Source organism: Octodon degus, unplaced genomic scaffold, assembly GCF_000260255.1.
Source record: "Octodon degus isolate 3935 unplaced genomic scaffold, OctDeg1.0 scaffold00163, whole genome shotgun sequence".
Classification (NCBI taxonomy): Eukaryota; Metazoa; Chordata; class Mammalia; order Rodentia; family Octodontidae; genus Octodon; species Octodon degus.
The window spans coordinates 648,266-664,551 of record NW_004524739.1 but is presented as its reverse complement, the minus strand read 5'-3'; the positions used below and the strand labels follow the sequence as shown (position 1 = coordinate 664,551).

Below are 16,286 nucleotides of genomic sequence, written 5' to 3'. Positions count from 1 at the left end.
GATATGACAGTGCCTTGAATTATAATAGCGCCTTGACTGAGTTGCTACCAAGGATCAAACTCAGGACCTTGTGCTTGCCAGGCAGGTGCTTATATAGCTAAGCTGTATCACTAAACTGTATCCCTGGCCTGAATTAAGGATTTTTTGAGTCAGGATCTTACTATGCGGTTTAGGTTGGCTTTGAAAATATGGGGATCCTCCTGCCTCAGACTCCCAAGTGCTGGGAGCACAGGCATGCATGAGCCACTATGCTTAGCTGAAGATCATTTTCTGAAGGCTAAGACTGGATGTGGAAATCAAAGGTATCAAGGATTATTTTTTTTCTCCTGTAATCCCAGCACTTGGGAGGCTGACAACAGGAGGATCACTATGAGCCTGATCTGTGTAGTGAGACCTTGTAGATCCTGTACTAAATACATTGAAATTTTTTTACAGTAACAGAGGTCCAACTAACCATTTACTGAAAAACATTGGGAGGACAAGGGACATTATAGCCTTTATAGCACAGTTATCAAGGCAGACTCTAGTCTGGAGTCAGAGAAATAGACAAGATAGAAGTGATTAAGTTGGAGTCTGCCTTCAGGTAAAATTTGTCTTAGTGTTAGAAATTTCTGAACAAAGTTGGGGATGGTTGGGGGTACATGCCTGCAATCCAAAACCATTCCAGCGAGTTGGGCGGCTGAGGCAGAGGATTATCAAATTTGATTCAGCCTGGAAAATTTAAAGAGTTCAAGGCATAACTGAACTAGACACTTCTCAGACACAAACAGGAAAACAAAAGTAACAGAAAGCTAATAGAGATGCTCTCTTTGGCCATCCATTTCCATTTTTTTCCTTCCTAGACTACCAACAATTCATTGGTTAAATCCACTGTATTTCAAAGAGAATCATAGTCCTCATGCCTGGAATTTCCTCTGTAGACTTTTTTTTTTTTTTTTGCAGAACTGGGGATTGAACTCAGGTCCTCTTGTAGACTTAATCATCTCAAAAAAAAAAATTTTTTTTTTCCCCCAGTACTGAGGATGAAACCCATGGCCTTCATACTGACTTACACCTTCAGCCCTTTCTTAATTTTTTGAGGCAGGATCTCACTATGTTGCCCACACTTACCCTGAACTTGCAGCCTCCTGCCTCATCAGTTTTCTTAAACTTGGACTTATGCTAGAAGTTTAAGTGGAATATGGAGGGCGGGTGAGATGGCTCAGTGGAATAAGCACTTCCCTGGCAAACACAAAGGCCTGAGTTCAATCCCTGGTTCTGCCAAAGGAAAAAAAAAAAAAGAGTGGAATATGGAAAAGACATGGCAGGGTCCAGGATGTCACTACTTATGGAGAATACACCATAAGGGCTGTTTGAGAGAAAAGGACAAGTAGTTCCCACTCCCCACATAAATGGTCAATTTCATGTAGTAGTATGAAAACAATAAAAATCTCACAAGTCTTACCAAGATTTAATGTACATTTATTCTTAACACGTGGAACATATAGTATAAAGATTTCATACTGAATAAATGATATTCATTAAGCCAAAAAAGGAAAAAAAAAGGAGGAATTTACATCAAGTTTTAGCTACATTGTTGAAATACAAATATGCAGATTTTATCACTGAAAAAATTTTAATTGTGTTTCTTCATCAGGAACTTCAACTGAACCTAGAACTTTTTCACACCTCGATTAGAAAGAAAATAAAACAAAACAAAAACCCAGAAAAAAAATAAACTATAAGTTGATTGGCTGCTGAGACAGCAAGGACTTTTTACAGAGACCTGTACAGCATCACACCAAGAGGAGCGATGTCTGGCAAGAGATTAAATAGCTGTGTCTCGCTTTGTGCAGGTCACCAACTTGTTAACTCGTCATACTATAAAGGGGTAGCTGGGAGGGGGACCAAACTGTGGGGATCCAAGGGTATGTGCAATGTACAACGTCATATATATACACACGTGGCAGCGCAGCCGCTGCAGCTAAAGGTTAAAACCAGTTCTAAGAGGTGATCTCAGGGTTATTCATACAATCAAGGAGGAGAGAAAGAGGTCAGGGTGTTGTAGGTTCACACATGATACTTTGGGGGAAAAGCCTTTTTTTTTTTCTCCTCAACGTTTAACTAAAAACATTTTAAAAACTACAGCTTGCTGCTGACCCAGCGTCTTCTCTCGTTTCCAGGTGAGACATTATTATTACAGTATGTTTACAGTATCAGGTGTACAGTACAGTACATGAAAGGGTCTACACTCTACTGCACAGGCCTCTCCAGTGAACAGGGTCTGCTCACAACTGCGAACTTCTTGGCTACTGCAAGATTGTGAATGTACAACGATAAACCACACACAGTTCAGCAGTTACCTTTTTGTCCTTCAGGTTTTTTTTTTTTTTTTTTGTATTTTTTCCTTTTTTTAACCATTAAAAACAGTTATGAAATGTGGCATCCCACTGATGCAAGGATCAGGAAAGCCATTTTTATTTTTATTTTTTCCCCAAACTCACTGTAAACAACAGTAACTTTGGTTAAAATAAAAAAAGTCTTCTATTTAGGCAGAGCTTTGTCTTTTCAAATAGAGTGGGGTCCTGAGGGAAATAAGGTGAGGACAGGAACAGAAAGGTGAGGTGGGGGAGGAGGAGGAAAGAGAAACAGGAGAGACATTTTTCCCCTAGGGAGAAGCTGGACAGCACAGGGTAAACTGGATTCTGAGGTGGTTTTGCATAAATAAAGGGCAACAGTCAGTTTCTAAGTTCTCCACACACACACACACACACAGGGGGGAGATATCCCACGGCTGTCATGACTGGCCAATTAAAAACAGTACATCACAAATGACTTGTGAAACCAGTGAGTTCATCAACGGTGACACCGAGATGTCCAACAGCCGTGACTCGTACAGAGTGAACTCTGAGTGGTTCTCGTCCACCTTGGCCAGGGCAAGCAGTGCACGGGCAGCCCGCCGCATCATGTCCACACTAGTTGGCTCAAAGGGTGGGTTCTGCATGTGGAGGAGGCTAGCCTGACTCTGTTGGAACTGTGTGGCAGCAAGGCTGTCCTCGAGGAAGCCCAGGAGGTTGCCAATGCTGCCCTTCTGCACTGCAATGGCACGGGCTGCCAGGCTGTCCCCCTGTGCCAGGTTGGCTAGCAGTACCACTGCCATCTCCCGACATACTGGGTTCTTTCGATCACTGAGGAAGCGCACCATGGTGCTATACAACTTCTCCAGGCGGCTGAAGGGGGGTGTGGCTAGGATCAGGTCCACATTGTTGTCCTGGATACTGAGTTTGCTGAGGGTTTCCAAGACCAGTCTCTGAGGGGAGAGGACGGCATTGGGGCCCAGGGTGGAGAAAGGGTCCTGGGCTTCAGCTGAAGGGCAAACTGCCCAGTGTAGGAGTCCATCCAGAACAGGTAGGCAAATGCTCTCAGGGTATGGGGAGAGGTCCAACTGCCCTGAGATGTTGGCTAGTGTGACCAAGGTGTTTTCCCGGAGCATCTCCAAGCAGTCCCACCACCATTCCACTTTGTTACAGCTCACCCCTTGGTCCTGTTCCTCCTCCTTCTCATAAGTTAGTGGGGCCTGCTTCCGTTCTGGATGCTTGTGGTGCAGCAAGATCAGCTTGCCCAGGATGAGCAGCAGCCCTGGGTGTTTAGACATCTCAAAGTCGTTGCCTGGCACAAATGACAGGCTTCGGATGGTATTGGAGACACAGATGCAGCGCTTGGCAAGTGAATCCTGCCAGTCCAGAAGGGTACACAATGGGGTCTCATCCTTACTGTGGGGTTCATCCTCTAGGATCTTGATGTTCCGGTGGCTCTGTGCTGGGCTAATGCCAAATGGAAACTTGCTGCTTTCCTTAGTGGCGTCTGCACTCTTAGCTCCCTCCTCCGTCAATGTGCTAGATCTAGTAGATAACATGTCATCCATAGTGGCTGTGATCCGTTTTTCTGCAAGGCCATCAGGTGGAGGGCCCTCCTGCTCTGTTGTCCCTGTTGTTCCCTCTACTGTTACGATGTGTTTCCGGGGGGCTGTTGAGCAGGGAACATGAGACCGGGAAGGCAGCAGCTCTGTCTTGCTTTCAAAATGGGTCTGGATATGCTCAGTGGTGTCCCCCCCACCAATCCGCCAGTGTAGCAGGCCACTATCAAACTCCTGTACACGCCCAAGCTTATCTGAACAGTCCACCACAAATGGATCATTCTTCTGTACAATCTTTACTGGAAGCTTGTCAAACTTACTGATTAGCTTCTCCTCGCTACTCTCTGATGCTGGTTTGTCCTTACCCAAAAAGGCCATCTCCTCATCATTTTCAACTATTTCTTCCTCTTCTTCCGCTTTTAGTTTAGGATTTAGAAGTTCTTCTTCCTCACCCTCTGTTGGGGTTGGACTAGACACCTTGCTGAATCTCCCAGGGTCCAGAAGTGTTCTCTGTCCTGGGTCACCCACCTCATATTCCTTTAAAATGCCAAAGATCTCAATCAGGCATCGTCGGAAGTATTCTACAAGGAGCTCTAGCAACCCTGGGAGCTGAAAGAAAAAACAAAGTAAATTAAGGGAGAAAAGTTGCAAAGAAGAGAATCTTTGATTTGAGATGATCCCCCAAGTTCTATCCATCTCCAAATGTAGGGCTTTGTGAAGGCTAGACAGCAGCTGTGACTGAACTACCCATGTCTATCCAATTTTCCCTTTTCTTCTAGTCAGACACTCAGTATCAACTTGGTAGAGGCAGCCACTCATTTTCCAAAGCTTCTGCAGAGCAAACTGCTTATTTTCATCTCTCCTATGCTTATGCAAAGTTCTCCCCTCTGCCTGAGCCACCACCCAATAAGCCTGGCTTTAGCAGGAAATGGGAGCTTAATATCTTACCCACAAATGCCACCCACCTCTCAACCTTCTCTTTCTAAACCGATCTCTGCTTTTCTTCACCAGGCCAGTTTCTTACCTGCTGCCACTATACTGCTAGGGCACTCTATATCCCATTACTAAGTGAAGCCCAAGTCCAAGCCTGGTGGCATGTCCCCTTCCAACATGAGCAAAGGGAAGGGAAGGGAGTGTGGGTAGATTTTCATCTGCTGTCTTTTCCAAGCTCCCCAACATTCCAGGAGGTTGGATCTTCATGAATCTTTCAGCATGAGTGGGACAAAGCTTTGGCTCTCTAAATAATGATCCAAACAAAAAGATAAGAAGACCCAGCACAGCTTGGTTCTTGTGTAAGCTATATATATATCTATATATATATTTTTTTGTGGAAGTGGGGATTGAACTCAGGCCCTTCCGTTTGCCAGGCAAGCGCTTATTCTACTGAGCCATCTCCCTGGCCCTCAGTTTACAAACTTAATTCTGATTCTGGTCACAAACTAAACTGGATGAGAACCATCAAATTTCCTCATAAACATTGAACATAACCACTGAATTTGTCGTTTACTACAAATTTAGGCTATTGTAGCTTACTATGTAGTTCTGGCTCATTTTGAACCTCATTATGTAGCTGAGGTTAGCCTCCAACTCACAATGATCCGCCTGTCTTAATCTCCTCACTGCTAAAATTATGAATCTGATTTGGTTCTCAACCATCTCATGTTTCTGACCAGAATCATCAAAAGAACTGAGTTGTGGGGCCAGGGAGACAGCTCAGTAGAATAAGTGCTTGCCTGGCAAGCAGAAGGACCTGAGTTCAATCCCCAGTTCTGGGGGAAAAAAAAAAAAAAAAAAAAAAAAAAGTTTGTGAATGGAGGTACCACTGTAATAGACTCTGAAAGATCTAGGCTTGAATTCTGGCTTTTTAAAGAATAACGCTGTATGAAATGATAAAAATCTGCTAACTTTAACAGGACTATTTTTTTTTTTTATGATGAGAATTGGTGTTTGTATTTTTATTTTTATTTTTTTTTCACAGTTGTAAAATCATATTTTATTTTGTCTGGATGAATCTGTACATTATTTGACTGACAGGGACCACATAAGGACTCAGTAGATTCCCTTAACAAATAGCATAAATCTGACAATCTGACAGGTAGTCAATAATTTAACAGGACTATTTTGATTTATTTTATTTTATTTGTGTGTGGGGGGGCCAGCTCAGCCCACCAGGGGGCTGGGGGATTGAACCGCGGTCCCTTGTGCTTTGCTAAGCTTGTTCTAAGTAGGTGCTCTAGACCACTGAGCCATCTCCCCAGCCCAACAGGACTATTTTGAGATCTGAATAAAACATATCAGATGCACAGAAATTTTTTTTTTTTAATTTTATTTATGTGTGTGTGTGTGGCCAGCTCAGCCCACCAGGGGGCGGGGCTGGCTGGCATGTGGTGCTGGGGGATTGAACCGCAATCCCTGTGCTTTTTTGCTAAGCTTGTTCTAAGTAGGTGCTTTAGACCACTGAGCCATCTCACCAGCCCCAGCAATTTTTTTTTTTTGAGACAGGATCTCACTATGCAGTTTGGGTGGCCCTGTGCCCCAGGCTGGTCTCCAACTCATAGCACTCCTCCTCTCTCAAGCCCCCAGGGATGGGATTATAGGTGTGCATCACCATGTCTGGTTGAGGCAATACTATGCACGGTAAATAATCAAGTTTTAGAACTAGAAAAAGAGTACTATCAGCTGTGTGAAATTGGGCAGGAACAAAACTCTGAGTATATTTATTCATCTCTAAATGGCTACAATTGCAGTGTTGTGGTCCTGTTCGGTCCAAAGGATGATCAAAACAAAGTAGGACAGTGGAGCACACATTCTTCCTAGCTACTGGGAAAACTCAAGGTACACATCCTGTGGAGGGCAGGGCTGAAGGATCTGGTTTATTGGGGGCTGGTGAGATGGCTCAGTGGTCTAAAGCACCTACTTAGAACAAGTTTAGCAAAGCACAGGGACTGCAGTTCAATCCCCCAGCACCATATGCCAGCCAGCCCCGCCCCCTGGGGGGCTGAGCTGGCCACACACACACAGACACACAGACACACAGACACACACACAAATAAATTTAAAAAAAAAGAATCTGGTTTATAGGAAAACAATAAAAAAGGCAAACCAAAGCTCCCATCCACTCTATACTCAAACTGGAATAGACAAAGTACCACTCAAATTAGAAGTAGTAAAAAAGAGGAAAAAAGTTGCTGAAAGATCACAGGTTCTTGGTAGTCTTAAAAAATAAGAGTGTTCTGACGAATAACAGAACTGTACTACTTACTTCATTTTTGGTAGTGGGGATTGAACCAAGGCTTCCTGCTTCCTAAGCAAGTGCTCTGCCACTAAAACATGTCTCTATCCCTAATCCATCCCCCACTACCACCCACTCCCTACATATGACAAGATGGCCTCCAACTCAAGATCCTCTTGCCTTAGCCTCTCAAATGCTGGGATTACAAGTAGAAACCACCACACCTTATTTTTTTTGAGACACAGTCTCACTAAATTGCCTGTAATCCTAATTATTTGGGAGCCAGAGGCAAGAAAATGTTGAGTTGGAGGTCAGCCTGTCATTTAGCAGCCTAGTTCCAGGGTTCTTTTTTCTCTGTATTTAGGACAGGGTCTACAGGGTCTTACTATGTAGATCAGACTCATAGTGATTCTTTTTTTCAGTCTCCCAAGAGCTGGGATTACAGGCATGCGCCACCATGCAGTCTCAATCGCCTGTTTCAGCGTGTGCTGGGGGCTGGGCCGGCAAGGCCCCCTGGGGATCAAACCCCAGAGCTCTGCCTAAGCAGGCACTTTAGTTCGCTGAGCTATCAGGCCGGCCCTTAGTTTCAGGATTTGAACTTGTGATCCTTATGCTCCTGGATCCCAAGTATTATAGTTAGGATTATAGGTGTGTGCCCCTGCACTTGGCTGTATTTCTTACCAATATCAAAAAAATTTCTCCTAAATTTTCTATTTTTGGGGGGATGGGTGGGGTCTTTTTGAGACAGCATCTCACTATGCAGCTCAGGTTGGCTCTGAGCTCACTTTGTAGCCCAGGTTAGTCTCAAACTTACAACAATCCTCCCACCTCAGCCTTCTGGGTGCTGAGATTACAGGTGTGTGCCACCACACCTGGCTAAAATTCTCTTTAAGGGTGATTCTGTACTAAGGTACCAACATGAAAACTTACATAAGTTATTACTACTCTCAATATCCTGGGTCCATGCCCAGTGGCGAAAGAGGGAAATACTGGCATGGAACATACCTAAGAAAGAAAAGACTATGTTGCTTGAGGATGACCTTTTTTTTTTTGTATTTGGTGCAGGGTCTACAGGGTCTCATTACATAGACAGGACTCACAGTGATTCTCCTGTTTTCAGCCTCTTAAGCGCTGGGATTGCAGGTGCGTGTCACCACATTCTAGTCTCAATTGCTGTCTCAGCGTACCCTGGGGGCACGGCTGGCATCAAACTCTGGCCTCTGTGCTCTGCCTAAGCAGGCATTTTAGTCCGCTGAGCCATCTAGCTGGACCTGAGGATGGCTTTATTTTCTGTGTTACTTAGCACTGTCTATGTAAAGATAATCCCAGATCCTCCCAATCTTTCCCAGGAACCTGTACTTACCTGACTGAGATTGAAGGTCATGATGCTGTTATCATCATACAGCAGGATGTTAATGGTGTCTAATGCCCACGTGCTTTCTGCCAGGAGCCCAGACTTGAGGGACATCATTACCCGCCATGCCTCCGGAGTTCCTGAAATAAACCTCCATGTTTGTCCATCCACCAAGTCCAGGGTGACTGGAGGCACACCCAGGCCTCCCCAGCAGTAAGGCCACTTTGAAGATAATACAAGTTTGAAAGCAGAAGGCACAATTCCTATCTGGGATATAACACATACTTACCCCTCATGGCTTCTAAGCTGTCTTGGGCACCACTGCAAGGCAGTGTCTTTTTTTTTTGGCAGAACTGGGAATTGAACTCAGGCCCTTGCGCTTGCCAAGGAAGTGCTTATTCCACTGAGCCATCTCCCCAGCCCAGTGGCAGTGTCTTAAAGGAAAATCTGTGATCAGTTTATTTCTTCTTTCCTCAAAATTCATCAGCTATTTTAGACAATGCTGGACTAGATTTAACCTCTTTCAGATTATTAGGAGGGAGGGAGCAAGGTATAAGGTGAAAAAAAGGATAGATTAGGAAACCCAATCAAGCAAGTCTCCTTACCAATGTCTTTCATTGTGAGCCGTCTCCTCTGCTTCAATACAGGCTGAGTTGCTTCAACAGAGCCAGGTGGGAAGGTGATATCCCGCCGAATCATGGGAGGCTGCACAGGGGTAGGTGCTATGTGTGAGGCAGGTACTGGTGGACCTGCTTTCTGCATTTTCATCCCAGAGTGGAGGAATGGAGACTTGCTAGGAGAGGTGCGATTCTCCATCGGCCGGGGCAGGGGAGCGGGGCTGGATACCTGAGGAATGTGATTCTGCATGCTTGGTGGGGGTTGGTAGTTAGATGGAGGGGGCCTTGTCATGGGGGGCACAGGGGCAGAGGGACCATATGGAGGCTGGCGTGTGCCATGAGAAGGCCATGGGCCTTCATGGTTGGCCCTCTGATCTGTGTGCAGCATTTCATCTGTTCGATTCACACCATGATATGCAGGACCCTGTGGGGCAGAGCCTGTGCTCTGCCTATTGGCGTAATTATAGGTCATGTCATTACGCCCCTGCCACATGGTGCCTTGCTGAGCAACCTCAGCTGAAGCCTGTATGGGGCCCATCATCTGTGGCGGCATGTTCTGCTGGGCATTGGAGCCAGGTGGTGCAGAGACACGGTCTCGGCCAAACTGGAATGGAAATTGGTTCTGGGGACCTCCTGCTGGTCGACGCTCAGTGGCAGCAGTGGCAGAAGCAGGGTAGGCACTGCCATATTGGTTGTACACATCTTGCTGAGGGGAAGGTTGGGTAGCTTGTTGTTGGCTGGCAGACTGAGACTGGGCTGGGGGTAGCTGCTGCTGAGGCTGTCCCTGGCCAGTGCTGTATGGCACGCTGTACATCTCCCCTTCGTGCCGCTTGGCAGGAGGGCCATATGTGCCATCCATTGGCCGCTTATAATTCTAAAATAGAGATGAGAGGAGAAATGAGATAAATACACTCAGAAACAACACAGGACCACAAATACCAAGATGGTAACAGATACTTGTTTGTACTTCTGTCCCTCTGCAAGAGAGGACACAAATGCCAAGAAAATAAGTCACGCTTCCAAAATTATCTTTGGAGGTTGTTTCAGAGAGCAGCTATTGTTCTCTACTACCCACTCCCATCCATGGTACTTGGGATTAAATCCATGGCCTCTGAACTGAGGTACAGTCCCAGTTCTTTATTATTTTGTAGACAGGGTCTTGCTAAGTTGTCTAGGCTGGCTTCAACTTGTGATCCTTGTGCCTCAGTTTCCAAGTGCTGGAATTAAAGATGTGGACCATCATGCCTACCTTTGTCCTCCTCCCTGCTTCCAAGTAGAAAAATGTATCAGAAGGCTGAGGCAGGAGGATCATTGTAAATTCAAGGCCACCTTGGGCTACGTGGCTATATGATGAGTTCTAGACTAGCCTGAACTACATATTAAGACCCTGTCTCTAAGGAAAAAGAAAGAAAAAATCAAAGAAAAAGCGAAAACAAAAAAATTACAATAAGGTCTGTTTCTATCCCTTTCAGAGAACTAGAGAGACTTGCCTGCACTCCAGAAATGAAATTAATGATATGATTACACCTCAACATGACAGCTTGAATTCTTCAGGAAAAACTGTTTAGCCAAGTCAGAAAAGAACAGTTTCTAACATGACATTCTTAAGACTTCCACAGACTAGATTAGGTCATTCACAGCTTTTCACAGGGGTCCTGTGGGTCAATTTATTCCCAGACACCCTCCTTACCTGTTGTTGTTGTTGTTGCTGCTGCTGCTGCTGCTGCTGATACATTGTGGTCTGCTGGCTAGGGAAGGGATTGCCAGAAGGGGTGCCTTGGGTGGAGAACTGATTGCCATAGGAATCATGTCTACATAGGAGGAGAAACAGAGGATGAAGGTGGGGAATGGCAAAGCCTGAGCCACTGTGACATTAGGACCAGGGTTTACTCACCTTTGCTGCTGCTGCTGCTGCTGCTGCTGCTGCGGAGGGTAGCGACTAGGAGAATACATCCCCGAGTCTGGGGTGGAAGGCATGAGATTTGGCTGGGGGGCCCCAGTGCTCATGTTTCCCTCAGGTCCTATTCCAGGTTCCGTCCTAAACAGATTTAGGGAAGTAAACTGAGTCCTCTATAGCTACAGGGTGCCAAGGGTTAGAGCAGAGCAGAGAAGAACACATGCTTACCTGACTCTGTCATAAGGACCTCCATAGGGATAGTGCTGTCGTGGTCCCATAGCCACATTTCCAAGCCCAGGGCCAGCAGCACGACTATAGGGGTCGCCCATGCCGCTGCCATTGGGGCCCTGCCCTGAGGACATGAAGGGATCACTCCCTGGAGCTGGGTACAAAGAGGAGGCAGTGAGCATACTGACAGGTCAGTAGGCTCAGCATCTATACCTTTCCTACTCCAAAGGCCCTGGCTCACTTTAGATCTTGGGTATATCTCAGTATTTTCCTGATAGGTTTAAAACAGATCTACAAGGCTCCAACCAACAAAAGGTGTTGACTTGTTAAAGGGTGACAAGGTAAGGGCAGGAGATAAGAAAAAGAAAAAAGAAAAGAAAAGGAGTAGGGATGAAGAGGGTGGTTACATCTAGACAGGACAGCTTGACAAGAACTCTCAACCACTGAAGATAGCCTCCAAGCTCCTCCCATTTCTCTGGCCCTATCTTCATGAGCATAAGGTTAATAGAAACTGGTCACCTTTCCTCATGCTGCCATAAGGATCCTTATTTGGCTCATAGGACATGCGCCCCATCATGTCAGAGGTATTCATACTGGGTTGGTACCCAGGATTTGGAGTCATGGAATTCCGCTTTTGGAATGTGGGGTCACTTCCATCAGGAAAGGTATCCTGGATCCCAACTGAATTGCTCCTGCTCCAGAGTAAGGAAAAGCAATTAAACTCCAAACAGAGTAATTCCTCTGCTAAAAGGCCAAGATCCACAGGAGACTGGATGGATAGGCAGAAGCTGTCATCACCCTTGGGCTGAATGGAAGTTGCCACGCACTTGTCTCCAAGGTCTCCCAAACCTCCTGTCCCTTTGCCTAGCCTTACCTCATGCCTGGCAAGGGGGGAATCTGGCTGTGTGGTGTGGATGCTGGAGTTGGTGGCTTCAGGTCTCCTCCTTCTGCCATGGAACTACTGGTTGACTGAGGAGTCTGGGGCCCCTGCATAGACCCTGATCCCGCTGTGAACAGAGAAGAAAACTGAGCAGCATGCTTAAAGAAAATGGCTCTTATAGAAACACACAAACGTCTTAGGATCTCTTTGTAAGTGATCTTAGTAACCTGCTAACTCTTTTTATACCAGGTCATCTGCAAGGCCAGGTCATAAAGAGGGGAATAGGTTTCGTCACTCTTGCTTTTGTTAACATTTAAAGTGATGCACTCATAGTGCCACCATCCTGGTAATTTCTTGAGCTACTTCCAGCTTCCCTGGTAACCTATCTTTACCAGCTCCAAAGGATCTATTAAACACTATAATACTGACACGTATACTCTCAGACAGTGCCCCCAATATATGGTGTGGAAAGGGCTCATCTTGCTCCAAACCTGAGGTACACTTCAGCATCTTAGATACTTCTGTTCTCATATACCCTATATAATGTCATCCTCAGGTTCAAATGTTCCCCACTAAACCAATGGATACTGATTTAATAGTAATTAATGTTTCCATTAGCCATCATTCCCAGCAGCAGATATCCCGCTGCCGAGGCCTCCCCAGCTGATGAGTCATCACCTCAGGCACTCATTATACCCTCAGAGGTCAATACCAGGGCACATATGTTTACACCCACCTTCAGTCCCCTGGTCTTCTCCCATGCTTGCCCAGGGCCTCCACCGAGAAAGGAGGTGGGCAGAGGCACTCCCATCAGAAAGTTCCATTCATATCCCCACCCAGCCCCTCCTTTCCATTTATTACCCTCAGTTCCTTGGGGAATTCAGGGCTCTTGTCTGAGCTGCATTCTAAGGCACTGACATCAGTGGGTCAAAGCTCCCAGGTGGCCTTGATTCACTGCTATTTGTCAGTTTTCTACTCTGGTGTTCCTCCTACTCACTAGTTTACAAATAACTGGCAACATGCCAGATATACAAAGAAATTAAAACTTAAAGAGCTGGTACAGAGTATCTCCTAAGGGAGTTGCCACTGCCTGATCTGTAGTTTGCCAACTTGTTAAGCACTGTGGTAGAGCAGGGTAGACAGAGCACACATCTCTGAATGAAGAGTCAAGAGCAACAGGCCCCTATACTTTGTGGGGCTCCTCCCCCATCCTTACCAGGAGATGGAGGCTGGATCTTGGGCTGAGACTTCTTGGAATCAGCAGCTGCAAAGATGTCTGGAGGAGGGTCTTCTCCTCGTTCAATCTTGCACTCAAAGGCATAGAGACACTGGATATACTGCTTTTTCAAGGAACTGGCAGCACTACTTGATGTGCCCACATTGAGGTTGGTTGCAAGTTCCCGCCATTTTTTGTTCTTGTTGACCTATACAACAATCAGAAGAGTTGAAGGACATCTTCTACTTGGTCTTTCTGCCTAAAGTCCCAAACCTTCAGATAATGCTACAAGGTACTCAATTTTGTGGAATCAGTTCTTAGGTAACTAAAAAAGTTAAATCTTACAGCTTAGTGGATAGTCCCCAAGAAATGTTAAATGTATAGCTGGCTTTACAGCATGTACTACTGCAAGTACCAGATAATGATTACTCAAAACACCAACTTCACATCATTACTATAACAGAAATCAGAGCCAGTCTTTGCTTTAAGCAAGTGTACTGCTGAAATGGTGTACAAATCACCTTTAGATCCAAATCCTACTTTTAAAATCTGTTTTATGTGCTGGGCCTCAGGTATGTTAGACAAGTGTTTTACAACTGAGCTATAGTCTCCTTTCCCAATCTTTTCTTTTTTTCCATGATACTAGGAATTCACCCTGAACCCTTTGAGACAGGGTCTCTGAAATCTAAAGTTGCTAAGTTCCTCAGACTGGGCTCATACTTGCAATCCTAGCTCAACCACCCAAGCAACGAGGATTACGTGGGTGCCATCATGCTCTACCCCAAATCCTATTTTATTCATTTATTTTTGGACACAGATCCTCACTGTGTAGTTGAGTCTGGCCTTGAAGTCACTACATAGCTCAAGTAGGCCTTGAACTTCTGGCAATTGTCCTGCCTCAGTCCTTCAAGTACTCAGATTGTGGGGTGTAGTACAACAACATCTAGCCCAAATCCCTTTTTCAGCGCACAATAAAAACATTTTATGGGGGCCGGGGAGATGGCTCAGTGGAATAAGCGCTTTCCTGGCAAGCACAAGGGCCTGAGTTCAATCCCCGGTTCCGGGGGGTGGGGGGGAATTATGGTTAGTGCACAACTCTAATGCCAGCATTTGAGAGGATGAAGCAGGAGGACTGCCCTGAGCTTAAGGCCAGCCTAGGCTACATAGTGAGACTGTCTCTCAAAAAAACAAAGAAACAAACCCCTCCAAACCCACAATTTATAAAATAGTGATGTTCTGTCATACTAGAGTGTTTCTACATGTTTTTTTTTTTTTCCTCCTCCATAGGGAAGGGTTACTCCTCTATAAATTTAGTTATCTTATGCTCCAGATCCTTTACATCACAGGGATACATAATTATAAGCCTTTTCCCCCTCACTACTATCTTGATTTTCTAATGTTCAGCACCTCAGGACTTTTGTACCTTCCTAACAGCCAGGCTACAGTTCTGGCCCCTTTCTTCAGCTTTAGGGCAGTGGCCAAGAATATTCCCCCAAAGCTCCCTACAATTAAGTCTTTCTGCACTAGCCTCATAGGTCTTCTTCATGTATTATTCATTTATCACATAGTAAGTCCGTCTCCCATGGATTGGGAATACTGGCATTCCAGACCCAGGCCACAGGGAAGTTCAGTAGATTGTGATGTCTTTTGGTCTGGTACCTGCGATATCAGAGAAAAGAGATTATGGAAGCATACACAGGGGCTACCTAGTTAGAACAGAGGTAACCAAGCATACTTTCTGTAAGAGTGAGGAGGAACAGTTGAGTTGCCTTAAAGTTGTAAATGGCCTTGGTGGATGACATTCTAGATTCTCTATGATCTCCATGCTATCTGGCCCAACTGCTCCATGTAGATTCTACTGCTGCTTTAGAAAAGCTCAAGACTCATCTTTTGCCTTCCCAGAATCCTCACATAATAGCACACTTTCCTTTGAATTCTTCTTTAGAATTTAATTATATCACAGCATCTAAAAGGTTTCCATCCTTTTGAAAACTGGAATTCAGGCCCAGGCTTGGGGATTCTCTCTACTTCATTTTAGGTTCAGTGAATCCAAAGGCCCACCAATTAGAGGCAAGCCAATGCTTTCTCCCTCTTTTTTTCCCCCAGAACGAGGGATTGAACTCAGGCCCTGGCACTTGCCAGGCAAGCACTTATTCCACTGAGCCATCTCCCTGGCCCCACCAATGCCCTCTTTCACTAGGACAGACCGGACTGCGTGAAGTCAGTAAAAGAAAAAAAGCATAAAATATACCCAGCGTCACCTCAGAAGCCTTCTGTGGCTTTGCTTCCCACGCCAGTTATGTGACAGTGTGCACGTGTCCTGTTTTGTTTTTCTTTTCCTTTGTGGGGGAGGGGATAAGGCCCAAAGGGAGAAGGAATTCATAACTGACTGTTGTTGGCCTCATTCCAATCACTTTCTTTTCTGCTGGTGACAGCTGTTTTCCTCTTCTGATTTAGAAGGTTTGGAGTAAGTCTTTCCCAGCCACACCTCCCTCAGAGACTGGCCACAAATTCCAATCTAAGAGCAGGTTCTGGACTAGAGACTTTGGCACACACCACAAGCAAAGTGTACAAGGCAATGTGCTCTGTGCCTGGCGACATGGTCTCACTTGTTTCCTTCCTAAACTGGGTTTACAACAAAACTGTAAGGCATCAGAGAAGGGACAGGACTCTGGGTAGCATCTAGTTTAAGGTTTTTCAGTAAGGATCGATCCATTCAATTAAGTCTCCCTCTCAGAGTAACTAGACATGTAATTTCTATTTCCTATTTCTGCTTTTCTTCAGAGACGTTTTTTTTCTTTTTTCAGAGATAGGATCTCATTATGTAGTTGAAGGCTGGCCTTGAATTCAGAGCAATCCTCCTGCCTCAGCCACCCAAGTGCTAGGATTACAGGAGTATACTTGGCTAAAAACTACTATTAAGCAACTCCTGAAATCCCTTCACTAAATTTTCTAAATTAAGGTCAA

The 16,286-nt window shown here is 45.3% G+C and overlaps 1 protein-coding gene across 4 annotated transcripts in view; it reads right to left on the bottom strand.

Annotated features, from left to right (window-relative positions):
- Positions 1-1,444: 1,444 nt before the first annotated feature.
- Positions 1,445-16,286, bottom strand: part of Arid1a (AT-rich interaction domain 1A) — a 100,268-nt gene continuing 85,426 nt past the window's right edge. For 2 of the 4 annotated variants that reach the window (XM_023702970.1, XM_023702971.1), the window contains exons 12-20: positions 13,320-13,527; positions 12,098-12,230; positions 11,743-11,918; positions 11,224-11,377; positions 10,993-11,136; positions 10,789-10,909; positions 9,087-9,972; positions 8,491-8,621; positions 1,445-4,504 (exon numbers count right to left, since the gene is read on the bottom strand). In XM_023702970.1, coding sequence (XP_023558738.1) covers positions 2,777-4,504; positions 8,491-8,621; positions 9,087-9,972; positions 10,789-10,909; positions 10,993-11,136; positions 11,224-11,377; positions 11,743-11,918; positions 12,098-12,230; positions 13,320-13,527 — 3,681 coding nt within the window. In that variant the 3' untranslated portion in view covers positions 1,445-2,776. The remainder of the gene's footprint in view (positions 4,505-8,490; positions 8,622-9,086; positions 9,973-10,788; positions 10,910-10,992; positions 11,137-11,223; positions 11,378-11,742; positions 11,919-12,097; positions 12,231-13,319; positions 13,528-16,286) is intronic. The other 2 variants (XM_023702972.1, XM_023702973.1) reach the window with 1 other exon arrangement.